This window comes from Chiloscyllium punctatum, chromosome 6 (assembly GCF_047496795.1).
Source record: "Chiloscyllium punctatum isolate Juve2018m chromosome 6, sChiPun1.3, whole genome shotgun sequence".
NCBI lineage: Eukaryota > Metazoa > Chordata > Chondrichthyes > Orectolobiformes > Hemiscylliidae > Chiloscyllium > Chiloscyllium punctatum.
In genome coordinates, this window is record NC_092744.1 from 52,456,348 (window position 1) to 52,469,720 (window position 13,373).

General features: G+C 39.2%; 1 protein-coding gene across 4 annotated transcripts in view; it reads left to right on the forward strand.

Moving 5' to 3' along the window:
• LOC140478964 (lysosomal amino acid transporter 1 homolog) overlaps nt 1-13,373 on the forward strand; it is a 51,055-nt gene that overhangs the window by 20,788 nt on the left and 16,894 nt on the right. For all 4 annotated transcript variants that reach the window (XM_072572670.1, XM_072572667.1, XM_072572668.1 and 1 more), the window contains 2 exons: nt 5,884-6,013; nt 11,544-11,652. In XM_072572670.1, the coding sequence (XP_072428771.1) occupies nt 5,884-6,013; nt 11,544-11,652 (239 nt within the window). The remainder of the gene's footprint in view (nt 1-5,883; nt 6,014-11,543; nt 11,653-13,373) is intronic.

Genomic DNA, 13,373 nt, shown 5'->3' on the forward strand with positions numbered 1-13,373 from the left:
CTCTCTCGCTCTCTGTGATGAAAAGTTGGACTATGGTGACTTTATCAGTTCTCCGATCTCCAGTGTATGCTTCAGTGATTGTTCTCCCTTCAAACAGCATATCATTAAAATAGACTCAGTTTTAAGTTAGGCCTGATTGTCTCTTATGATATAGTCGTGTACCTTAGCTCCTAAGGAATATTTAATAAATCTATGTCTTGTTCATTAGGAATGAGCCTTACTACCAAAGAGTTTGTGTGGTCATCCTTCCCCATTTGTTATCAGTAGCTCGGGCTGATATCAGCAGGAAGGCATCACAGACAAGGCATCACAGATGGTTTCAGCAGGGGGTTCATGTCCAGTGCTGGCCCTGTTGGTACCATGTTTTGAAGACCATCAGCGATGTGTGTCCCATGTATGCTACAGAAGTGCATAGAATTGGCAAATTGTGATGCCCATCAGTGTCTGATGGTGATTCGGCACCCTCTTCCTACTTTGGCCCTATCTGGTCCAGTTAATATCCTCCTTTTAGCCATGTGCAGCTTACCATATTTCAGCTACATCAAGAGCACATTCCCATCCCATTCCTGTCCCATCCACCTCTCCCACCAGTGCTATTTAACAGCATCACCTATCTACTTTTATTAGACCTTTGACTACATTGCTGTACCTAGAGTTGGTTGCAATATTGTGTCATTGGAGAAGTTGGCAAAAGCTCTTTCAGTTAGTAGGGAGTAGTACTGTGTCTTTGGAAGACCTTTGACCTCTGAGTAGCACTATTTGCTCCTTACGTTGTGGCTGTAGTTACAATTCCTATCATGCTGCAACATCACAAGGAGATGGAGCAGAGGCAGCAAGGCAAAGCAGGTCTTTGTAGTAGGAGAAGAAGGGAGAATGCATCTGACATATCATTACTCAGGATAGGATGTCAGCGAGTAGCTTATCAGTCTCCACTCCCCTATCATTGCTCCATATTGCCCATCCCTGAATACAAATAGCAATGGTGAAGTGAAAGCTTTGAGCTACCTTTTGCAGCATTCAATACACAAAGTTATAATGAAATTATCCAGTCAGACTAACTCAGACAGATTTTGTTTAAATAACCCGAGGTAATGATGAGTGTTCTATAAAGAGCACTACTGTCCTGTTGGGCAAAGAAGTACAAAGTCAGAAAGGATTTCACTTCTAATTTTCACTGAGCCTTGACTGACGTGTAGTTGTGTAATTGAATGGAGAAACAATTGGGTTTGATTGTAACGGCTTCTTTGATTTAGCGGTTTCCTGACCTTCAGTATACAAGCTGGCATGTGAAGACCAATCATGCAGTGAAGCGTAAGGCTACCAGTGTAGGTGGAGCTGTACTGCAGCCTGAATTGTAACCTTCAGAAAATGAGAGCATAAAAGGGAATGGAAAAAAAATGGGAAAAAGATCAAACTTTTGGCTCAAGGAATTTTGTGTTACAGATCTCAAGAATATTCAAAACGACTAATGTTGTGAAAGAGAGCTTTTAGAATAACACCTGCATATAGTTCTTAACGTAAAGCTTACTGACAAGGTTATCACCAAAACATCAGTTTGCTTAACTTGTTTCAAGCACAGATGGAAGTGCCATCATTAGAGCAGATACAAAATATTTCAAAGTTTAGTATCACGGCTGAGTCATGAAGTAAGATCTGTCTGTCCATGCCACCTAACTCTGTGACCTTGTTCTGAAAGTGTATGTGATGCTCTTTACCTCTTATTTTTAACAGTGTTGACATTATTGTTAATGGATCTTATATGTGAAGTAATGATATTTACTTCACATGTTGTCATGTTACTTCTTTGTGTTCAAAGCCTGTTTAAATGTCAAATGTCTTACAACAGATTTTGCAACTGTGCAAAATCATCTAAGTGCCTTGGAATATGTTTTACTTTTTGTATATTTTAGTTTTGTTACTATTTGTGGGAGCTTGGTATGTACATTTTTTTTTTCATTTATTTGCGGGATATGGTTTCACTGGTTGGATCAGCAGTTATCACCCAGCCTTAGTTGCCCTCAAAAAAGTAATGATGATCTGCCATCTTGAACGACTGCAATCCATGTGGAGTAAGTTGATGCACAATGCCATTAGGGAGGGAATTCCATGAATTATAACTTATGAAAGACTTTTTCTTATGAGCTGTGAAAAGAGACTTTTTAAAATATGAATTTAATGTACAAGTAGTGCAACACATTCAAATCAAGTAACTTGAACACTTTTTAAAATCTTTTTTGTTCCGGGAAGATGAGAAATATACAAATTGTATTGTGTAAATACCAGCTTTTGTCATAAATGCTTATCTCTATTTATATTGATTGCTCCCTTGGCTGATTTGAGTTTCCCATCACCAGAGAGGGTCAGAATAATTAATTATAATCCTGTTCAAGACATAGCATACAAGTTGTAGTTTAAGTCACCTTCTATCAACTACTTCACCAGAACAGCTGTTCCTCATCCCATCACAGACAGACATAGCTGTCACTCTGATGGATTTATCTGATTAATCAGATAGCGTTGTGGCCAAATCTGACGCTATTGTCAGTGTATTTTTGAATATCAAGTCTCTAGTCTTCTGCAATATATTTGCTTTGTCCTGAAGTTGGAAGAGTCTGTACCAAGTTTAATTTGATTCAGACTTTGCTTCTAGAAGTAATGCAAACTCAGAATAATGTATCAATGATGATACCCAAGTTCAAATGATGTATCAGTTTATTTACGTCAGAACAATGAGCCAGAACTCCAACTTATTTAAAGCTTGTGTATGCCATTTCACCTGACATTGGAATGTGGTGTTGCTGCAAGTTGTGTCTGCTATCTACCTGTTATCTCCCTGAGAAGGTGCTGATGGCCTGTCTCTTTAAACTCCTCAGTTCTTGGAGTGATAGTGCTCCCACAATGATATTAGGTAGGGACTTACAAACTATTGTGATAATCTCAATTAATTAACGAGTACTGAGTCAAATCAATATTATTGAAAAATACCATCCTACATATAAATAACTGGACCCAAGAAAATTCCAATCTTTAGGTTATGGCAAGCTTAGAAACATAGAAGTAGGAGCAGGTTTGAAGGGCTGATCATCTAACTCAATAAGCTGTTCCTAATTTTTCCTTATATTCTTTGATCTTTAGCCCCAAGCGCTATATCCAACTCTCTTTGAAATCACATAATATTTTGATCTCAACTACTTTATGTGGCAGAGAATTCCACAGGTTCATCAGTCTCCGTTTGAAGAAATTTCTCCACATCTCAGTCCTAAATGGTTTACCCCCAAACCTTTAGACTGCAACCTATGGTTCTGTACTCCTTGCCCCCGCCCCAATCGGGAACATTCTTCCTGCATCTACCTCATCTAGTCCTGATCAAGTTTGAATGATTTCTACGAGATCCCCTGTCATTCTTCTAAACTCCGGTGAATATAATCTTAACCGAATCAACCTCTCCTCATCCATCAGTCCTACCGACCCAGGAGTTAGACAGGTAAACTGTTGTTGTATTCCCTCAAGAGCAACATGATCCTTCCTCAGCTATAGACCCTTCTTGGGATCCACACTCTCGCACACTCACCGCCCCCCCAACTCATACCTCCACACCCATATGTTCATAGGCACACCACACATACACCCCCACATTCTGTTAATGGTCCCCATTCACAGGAGTTGCCAAGATGGTTCTTGTGTTGCACAGAACCTTGCTTCATGGTCTTCTTTCTCCAGAAGCTTTCACTTGTTTGCAGGAGGCAGAGGTTGACAGGTTCATATTTAAGAACATCCCCGAATTCTGAATTTAAAGTCTTAGCTTACAGCCATTGCTGAAGTTAAATTAAACTGATTTTCTTTAGGCATAACCAGCTTTTTTGCAGCACAGAACAGAAACACCTCTGTTCTGGGCTTGAGGAGATTTGATATCCTTTCCTTATCTTGTTTGCAGCCTCAAGCTGTTCAGCTACCTGGGATCCAATCACATAGTTGTTGACAGGCAGAAGAAATTTGTTGATAACTCATCAGTAATTCACAGACCAATTGGCGATTTGCTGCTGACTGAATCTCCATTTAAACTCCCTTGGCTCCATATCATCTGAAGCTTTCTCTTACTACTGCTTGAACAAACAGTTGTGTAAACAGTACTTACAATGAGTTCCAAAATGTTAACCACCGGACCCAAAATGTTAACTCTGTCTTCCCTCCAGAGATACTGCCAGACCAGAGTTTCTCCAGCAATTTTTGCTTTTCCTTCGATAAGTGTCTGGATACATGCTTTCAGTAACCCATCAGCAATCCTTTTCTCTTTTTAGTCCAAAAATCAAAATACAGGAAAAATGAAAAGATATGTTCTTTACATAATGACTGCCTAATTGGGAATTAGTTCTGACTGCTCCTCAGATGCTGCCTAAACTGCTGTGCTCTTCCAGTACCAAAGTCTGGTTTCCAGCAGCTACAGTCATTGTTTTTACCCTTTATTCCAGGAAAAGGCTGTGGTAATATTTTCATTGTCAAGACCATTAAATTCTACTCTTTGACTAATTTTTTTGGGGGCAGATGGAGAGGCTCTACATATCTGTAGAGGCATCTATTATGTGTCTGTGATCTCAGATCCTGCCATTTTGCAGCGAAGAGAATGGGGTTGAGTTCAAACTTATACATCTATGGTTCACTGAGGTAACTATATATATGCTAAAGTACATTTGCCTGTGTCAGATAAGATTTTAATCAGTGGGAAGTCCACACAACTTGCAGACTCTATAGCTTTAGGAGAAAGATGAGAGATTTCCTTGGGGAAGCAGAGGACCCTTTTGGAGAGGCGCAATACATTTTTTTATATCATTCCAGCACACCTTTTGGAGCAGGGATTTAGGTCACAAGATTATGAGGGACATAATTGGGTTGATAGGACTAAAAGGGATCGGTTACTGGTGGGCATACATTTAAGGTAAGGAGTGGCTGGTTTAAAGAGGATTTAAGGAGAAATTGTTTCACCCAGAGGATGGTTGGCATCTGGAACTTACCATCTGAAAGGATGCTAAAGATGGGAAACATCACAACATTTAAGATATATTTAGATTGGCATTTGAAATGTCATAGCACGCAAAGCTACATGCCAGGAGCTGGGAGTAGAGTAGGCAGGTGCTTGATGGGCAACATTGTCAATGGTGGGCCAAAGAGCTTGTTTCTGTGCTGCTCTGATATTCTGACTCAAGGATTTTATAACCTTTGGGAGAGGTAAGGTGCCTTTGGGATTGTTAATCTGTGTTTTAAAAAACAATTGGAACAGTTGAGAAATCTGTCATAAGAGCTGTCAAAACTGTCCCAGAATTGAAAACCCCTGACATTTATCTATATCGGGAAAATAACTTGTTGCAGCATTTTTTTTTATGTGAGATAGCGCTAGCAATTTAATTCTGTCTATTGACATAAGCATGGGGGCTGTCATTACTGAATGAATGCTGCATGAGAGAATTCATAATCTTTCATTATCACAAAGGGATGACTGTCAGTTTATGGTTTGATTGACAGCTCCAAGTGGTTATAGACTCTTTGAAGATACTTATTTTTATAAGGGGTTAAGGGACCTTAAATATAATTACTTTTTCCAGGCCAAATGTTGTGTTGTTTTTAGCAGTGAATTTAACAAAAGATGCAACATTATTTAATTTCATATATGTTTCCTGAATTTTCTCCATGATGATTTGGAATGGTAGATACAAGGCCAAGGAGTAATGAAACAGTATTGCATACTTCCTTTAAGAAGCCGTTCAGAGTCTGTTTATGAGCATTGTCAACAACTTAGCAATGGAAGATTTATATATATTTTTAAAATGTCACACAAAGTTTTATTCTATAAAAATAAAATTGTACTGTGCCAATTTCATTGCTATTTAGGCAAATGTATGTGGCTTACAAGAATGAGAAGGTGGATCACGCGCTGTCAGTGGGATTTCTGCTTTGTTGGGTCTGTGGTGACATTACCAATTTTATTGGCTGCTATTTGACCAATCAGCTGCTTATCCAGGTAAATAAATTTGTGCTATTTGTGAGAACCATAGATATTGCTTTGATTTTTAGATTTCCTATTATGCATTTTAAATATGTTAATCATAGAATCCCTATGGAATGGAAGCAGGCATTCTCTACCTGAACCCTATAACTCTGCATTCCCATGGCTAATCCACCTAAACTATACATCTCTGAACACTATGGGCAATTTAGCGTGGCTAATCCACCTAACCTCCACATCTTTGGACTGTGGGAGGAAACTGGAGCAACACAGTGGCTCAGTGGTTAGCACTGCTTCTTCACAACACCAGGGTCCCAGGTTCGATTCCAGCCTTGGGCAACTGTGTGTGTGGAGTTTGCACATTCTCCCCATGTCTGCGTGGGTTTCCTCTGGGTGATTAGGTTTCTTCCCACATTCCAAAGATGTGCAGGTCCGGTGAATTGGCCATGCCAAATTGTCCATAGCATTGGATGCATTAGTCAGCGGGAGATGGGTCTGGCTGGGTTACTCTTCGGAGGGTCAGTGTGGACTTGTTAGGCCGAAGGGCCTGTTTCCACACTGCAGGGAGCCTAATCACCCAGAGCAAACCTACACAGACTCAGGGAGAATATGCAAACTCCACCCAGACAGTATGATTAAAGAATGTTCAAGGAGGGGAGACAGTATTCTGATTTTGTTCATTTTTTTCTCAACACACCAAAATCGATGGTAGCTTAGTTCTGCAATTTCAGCAAACTAGTCGTAAAATTGAATTAAAATGGTGTTTGCCAATTGGTAAGTAAACTTGCATTGAACAAATCTGATTGCAAGTTGTTTTTCTTTCAAACCTCCCTTGTTTTAACCATTTTGTCACTGGCAAAACATTCAACCATAGATTCAGGTCAGGCAATATCCAATGAAGGGCTTATGCCCGAAACATCGATTATCCTGCTCATTGGATGCTGCCTGACCTGCTATGCTTTTCCAGCGCCACACTCTTGACTCTGATCTCCAGCATCTGCAGTCCTCACTTTCTCCATAGATTCATAGTGTCATACAGTTTGGAAACTAGTCCATGCTAACCATGTTCCCAAACCAAGCTAATCCCAAACTTGCACCATATCCCTCCAAACCTTTTTTTTTTATGTATTCATCTAAATGTCTTTTACATTGTTGTAACTTTACCTGCACCCCCCACTTTCTCTAGCAGTCCATTCCACATACGAACGACAATCTGTATAAAAACATTCTCGCCATGCCCTTTTTGTTTTTTTCCTCTCACCTTAAAAATGTGCCCCCCCAGTTTTGAACTTCCCCAGTCCCAGGGAAAAGACTTTTGTTATTCACCTCACCTATACATTTCATGATTTTATAAACCCCTATAAGGTCACTCCTCAACCCCCTACATTCTAGTGAAAAAAGTCCCAGCCTCCATCTTTATAACTCAAAGTATCCATTCCCAGCAACAGTCTGATAAATCTTTTCTGAACCCTCTCCAATTTAATAATATCCCTCCTCTAGCAGGGTGATCAGAACTGTACACCGTACTCCAGAAGAGGCTTCACCAACACCAATGTCCAGGACAACCTCAACATGATGCCCCAATTCAAAGGACTGAGCACTGGAGGCAAGCACACTAAATGCCTTCTTAACCACCCTGTCTACAGGTGATGTAAATTTCAAAGAATTATGTACCTGAACCCGTAGGTCTCTCTCTGTTCTACAACACAATGTAGGACCTTGCCATTAATTGGATAAGTCCTGTCCTTGTTTGTTTTACCAGAGGAATCCAGAGGAAACCCATGCAGACATGGGGCGACCCAATTGGTCAAGATCTCTTCGTAATCTTCACTGTCCACACTGCCACCAAGTTTGGTGTCATCTGCAAGCTTACTAACTGTGCCTCCTAAATTCTCAACCAAATCATTTATATAAATGACAAACAAAAGTAGACCCAGCACTAATCCCTGTGGAACACCACTGGTCACAGGCCTCCAGTCAGAAAACAACCCTTTACCACCATCCTGTCACCTACCCTCAAGCTAATTTTGTGTTAAATTAGCAATCTCTCCCTGAATCTGTTGTCATCTAACTTTACTAATTGTTCTACCATCAAGACCTTTGTCAAAGGCTTTATGAAAGTCCATGTAAGCAACACCTATCACTCTGTCCTCATCAATCTTTTTGGTTACTTCCTCAAAATGCTCAATCAGGTTTATGAGACACCATTTCCCTCACACAATGCTATGCTGACTATCCTTAATCATTTCTTGCCTCTCCAAATACATGTAAATCCTATCACTCAGAATCCCCTGCAACAACGTACCCACCACTGATGTTACACATTGAAGTCCATAGTTCCTCGACTAATCCTTACAGCCTTTCTTAAATTTAGATTAGATTAGATTACTTACAGTATGGAAACAGGCCCTTTGGCCCAACAAGTCCACCGACCCTCCGAAGAGCAACCCACCCAAACCCATTCCCCTACATTTACTCCTTCACCTAACACTACGGGCAATTTAGCATGGCCAATTTACCTAACCTGCACATCTTTGGACTGTGGGAGGAAACCGGAGCACCTGGAGAAAACCCATGCAGACACTGGGAGAATGTGCAAACTCCACACAGACAGTTGCCCAAAGCAGGAATTGAACCCAGGTCTCTGGCGGTGTGAGGCAGCAGTGCTAACCACTGTGCCACCAACATTAGCTACCCTCCAATCCTCTGGCACCTCACCTGTGGTTATAGATGATACAAATATTCCTGCTAGGAGCTCCAAAATTTCTTCCCTAACTTTTCACAATGTCCTAGGATTTGATCATGTTCCTGGAGATTTATCCACCTTCATGTTTTCTAAGACCTCCAGCACTTCCGCTTCTGTTCTGTAAATTGTTTTCAAAACATCAATATTTATTTCTATGAGTTCTGTAGCCTCCATTTCTTTCTCCACAGTAAAAACTTATGCGAAATATTCATTTAGGATCTCTCCCATCTCCTGAGGTTCAACACATAGATACCTCATTGATCTTTAAGGCCCCTATTCTCTATATAGTTGCTCTTTTGCTTTTAATGTACTTGTAAAATTTCTTTGGCTTAGCCTTGGCAGATAAGGATAGGGATCTCACGTATCCCATTTTTGCCCTCCTGATTTTCCGCTTAAGAATGTCCCTTTATAATCTTCAAGAGATTTGTTTGATCCCAGTTGTCTAGGTCTAACATATGACTTTTTTTCTTCTTCTTGACCAGAACCTCAATATCTTTATTCATCCATTATTCTCTACTCTTACAGCTTTACTCTTCAGTCTAACAGGAACATAATGCCTCTGAACTCTCGTTATCACACTTTTGAAAGCCTCCAACTTGTCAGTCATCCCTTTAACTGTGAACAGTCTACTCCAATCAACTTTTGAAGATTCCTTTTTCATACCATTAACATTTGTCTTACTCCAATTAAGAGCGTTAATGGCCTATCCATTTCTATAACTATTTTAAAACTAATAGAATTCTGATCATTAGTCCCAAAGTGATCCCAAAGTAACACTTCAGTCTCTTGCACTGCCTTGTTTCCCTCAAGGTCAAGTTTTGCTCCTTCTCTAGTAGGTATATTTAAATATGAAAATTATCTTGAATTATCCAGTCCTATGTTTCCATGTTTACCCTGAGTTCATTAGCCCTACATGCAAGACACCTTGCATTGAAAAAAAATGTAGTTACCTCGTTCACTGACTTCCTCTCTGTCTTTACTGATTAATGTGTTCTTTTTTGATTCAGAACCATCCCCATCTGCCTTTGTATTTTCACTGTTACTTAGGATCTCCCTTCCCCACTCACTAGTTTACAGGCTCCCAAAATAGAACTAACAAATCTCCCCTCCAGGATATTGGCCTCTTTCTATTTGAGGTGAAGCCCATCCCTTTTGAGCAGGCCTTTTCAGTCCCAGAAGAGATCCCAATGATCCAAAAATCTGAATCCTTGCACGTTGCACCATCTCTTCAGCTATTGATTTATCTGCTCTATCTTTTTATTCCTATTCTCATTGGACTGTGATGCTAGGAGTAACCAGAGATTACTACCTTTTTGAGGTTCTGCTTTTTAACCCACTACCTGTATTCACTCTGCAAAGCCTCAACCTACACATTTTACCAATGTGTAGAACCACTTCTAGCTTCTCACTGTAACATTTGACAACATGCTTCAATTGTTTTGAGACATCCTTGACTCTAGCACCTGGAAGGTGATGTACTATCCTGGTTTCATGGTCATGGCTGCAAAATCTCCTGTCTGTGCCCAATCAGGAGAGTCCACTATCACAATTATTCTTTGAAATCTTGACAAATACTGCTTAACATAAGATTCATTCTTAGTGACCAAGATCTGACTGCCACTTGTACTTTCCTCAGAGAAACTATCTGCTTCAACAGTACCCAAAGCAGAAAGAGGAATAGCCACAGGAGACATCTGAACAACATTCTTATTTTTCCTGACAGCCACCCATCTATCTGACTGACCCTGCAGTGTAACCATCTCTCTAAATCTACTAACCATCACACCCTGTGTCCCCTGTATGCCCCCAGTGACAGTTAACCTCTCAAGAAAAAGCTCTTAAAAGAACCTTAGATATTAAAAAAACTACACTTCCTTACCCACAGACTTTAATATTCACCAAATAAAAGAGAAAACAAAATAAAAATGTAAAAGCTTTTTTTAGAAAAAGCACAAAGCCTCCTCTTCAAATCTTCTATCAAACAGCTTTCAAATTTCTGGGTCTGAGAAAAGAAATACTGATCCCTGTCATTAATCAAGCAGCTACAACGGCACTTTTTTCCCACATATTTTTGAACTATTAAAGTTGCAACAAAAATCAACTCTCTCCAGAGCCACCAACACTTGACAAACACGTGGACAGGCCTCTCCCATAAACTCCTTATGAAAAGCAATTAGTTCTTTTTTTTTCTTTGCAAGATATTTTGGACTATGAAAGTTCCAAAAATAATTTTAAATGAAAAGGTTTTGCTTCCATTACATAAAAAAAGCAGGGCAAATGACCAATTTCCTTCTGCAGGAATAATCTCGTGACTTAATCCTAGTAATTATCTGTTTGGTCACTGCTCAAGAGCAATAACAGAACACCTTAGCTAACTATTGCAACTGAGAAACTGTGAAAAACTCAATCTTAAATGGCTGGAGAAATCATTAAATATATTATCACTATTCAAATAAGAGATCCAGCAGTGAAACACAAAATACAGCTATGTTCAAGATAGAATACCTCAATGCTTACATTCTAAACTTACAATAGATCCTTGATGCTGACAAAGATTGATGAAATTTCAGAAAATATAATACTTCATATGCTATGTATCATATTATAAGCATGTTTAAATATGGTGAGCTAAAACCACAAACTTTCTTTTTGTAATGCTCGTTTACATTACGTGATAGCATAATGAGTTATTTAGTGGTAATGGATTTTCTAATTTCACTTTCTACAACTTATTTACATATGGACCCTTCTACTGGGAATTTGTAACAATTAACTTATAATGTGTTGCTTTCATTACAGACTGTTACAGCTAATTTTTATGTTACCCTTGACAATATGATGATCTCACAATTTGTCTATTATAAGCTGAAGAATAGGAAAGGCAGAAGCAAGCAATATTTTATTCGGTGTAAGTGTTATTATTTGGGTTCATATTGTTTAATTTACTTAAATAGATATTTGTTGCATCTTTTTCCAACAATGTAGACAGATTTTGTGAATAGTGTTTCTGTTTGAATGCAAATGCCAATTCCAGGTGGAATTTTAAATAGTGTCCTCTCCCTTCTGAGTTACTGGTTCTTGGCATATCGCCAAGTGCAAAATCTGCCATGCGAAGTAATTGGACATTTAACTTTATAGAAACCTCAGTATGTGTAAAAGAGGCAACTTGATGAAGTTTGGTTTAAAACCATTGAAAGTAAATTTATCATCTAAGATATTTCTAACCAATGTCAATCCACCTCTGAGTAATCTGAAAATGCTGAAATATGAACAGATGAATGAGGAACAGGAGCAGGTCCTATGTCCCCTCAAGCCCCCTTCACTATTCAATAAGATTATGGCTGATCTGATTTCTCCACATTCCCACCCATCCCCATAACTTTTCACATTCTTGTTGATTAAGGATGCATCAGAAGGCCTTTACATCACAAGTGACTTCTTGCCGTTATTATTTCTCATCTCCACATAAACTGAACCTACGCCCTCATTTCCAGAATATAGTGCATCCCTTTCTATTGTGCTAGAACTATTACTAATTAACAGAGCACCCTTCATGTTTTCCTAGCTTCCCATTCTTCATAAATGTCCTGTACCCTTCAATACTCAAGACCCAATCTAAGTCACTCTATAGCCATGTCTGTGTAATGGGTATCAGATCATACTTATTTTTATTTATATAACAAAGATATTGGAACACTGGAAGAAAGACCGAAATGAGTTACAAAGATGCAATCAAAATTGAAAGGATCACAGTGGATTGAGCAAAGGCCATTATAACATAAGAAATGGGAGCACAGAAAAATGCTATTGGGCCCATTGTTACTGAGCCAATCTTTGAAAAACAACTATCAAATTAATTCAACTATTTGCTTCTCTTCTGTAGCTCTGCAAAATGTTCCCCTTTGTACATCTAACTCCCTTACAAAAGTAATGATTGAATCTGCCTAGGTCTGTACTCATTTGAGTTTAGAAGGATGCAGAGAGATCTCATTGAAACATATAAAGCTTTGCTGGGCTAGAGAGACTGGAGGCAGGAAGGAAGTTTCCCCTGGCTGAGGCCTGAAGAACAAGGGATTGCAGTCTCAGGATAGGTAGCAATCCATTTTGGACAGATATAAAGGAGGAATTTCTTTGCTCAGAGGGTGGTCAATTTGTGAAGTCTCCACCACAGAAGGCTGTGGAGTTGAAGTGGCTAAATATGTTTAAGAAATAAATAATTTCAAGAAGGACGGGGAGAAAAAGAGAGTATGGCATTGTAATAGAAGATCAGCCGTTGATCATGTTGAATGGAGCTGGCTTCATGGGCTGATTGGCCTACGCCTGTTCCTAGTTTCTATCACCCCTGAAGGAATTGCATTCCAGAAAGAAAGAAATTTTTCTCAAATCTGCTGTGCTTTTTTTCAGTTGTCTTCAGTTTGTATATCAGTCACTGAAACACCAAGTTCTCATAATTTACTTGGTCAAATTCCCTCAGTTAGTAGTTTCATTCAGATTTGGGAGTTACTTTCTGTGTAAAAGAGAAGGCTAAAAATGAATCTGATAAATGTCTTCAAAATAATCAAAAAGTTTGATAAGCTGAATGTAATAAAGGATTTCCATGCTTTGGTGAGTCCAAGACAAGATGCATAA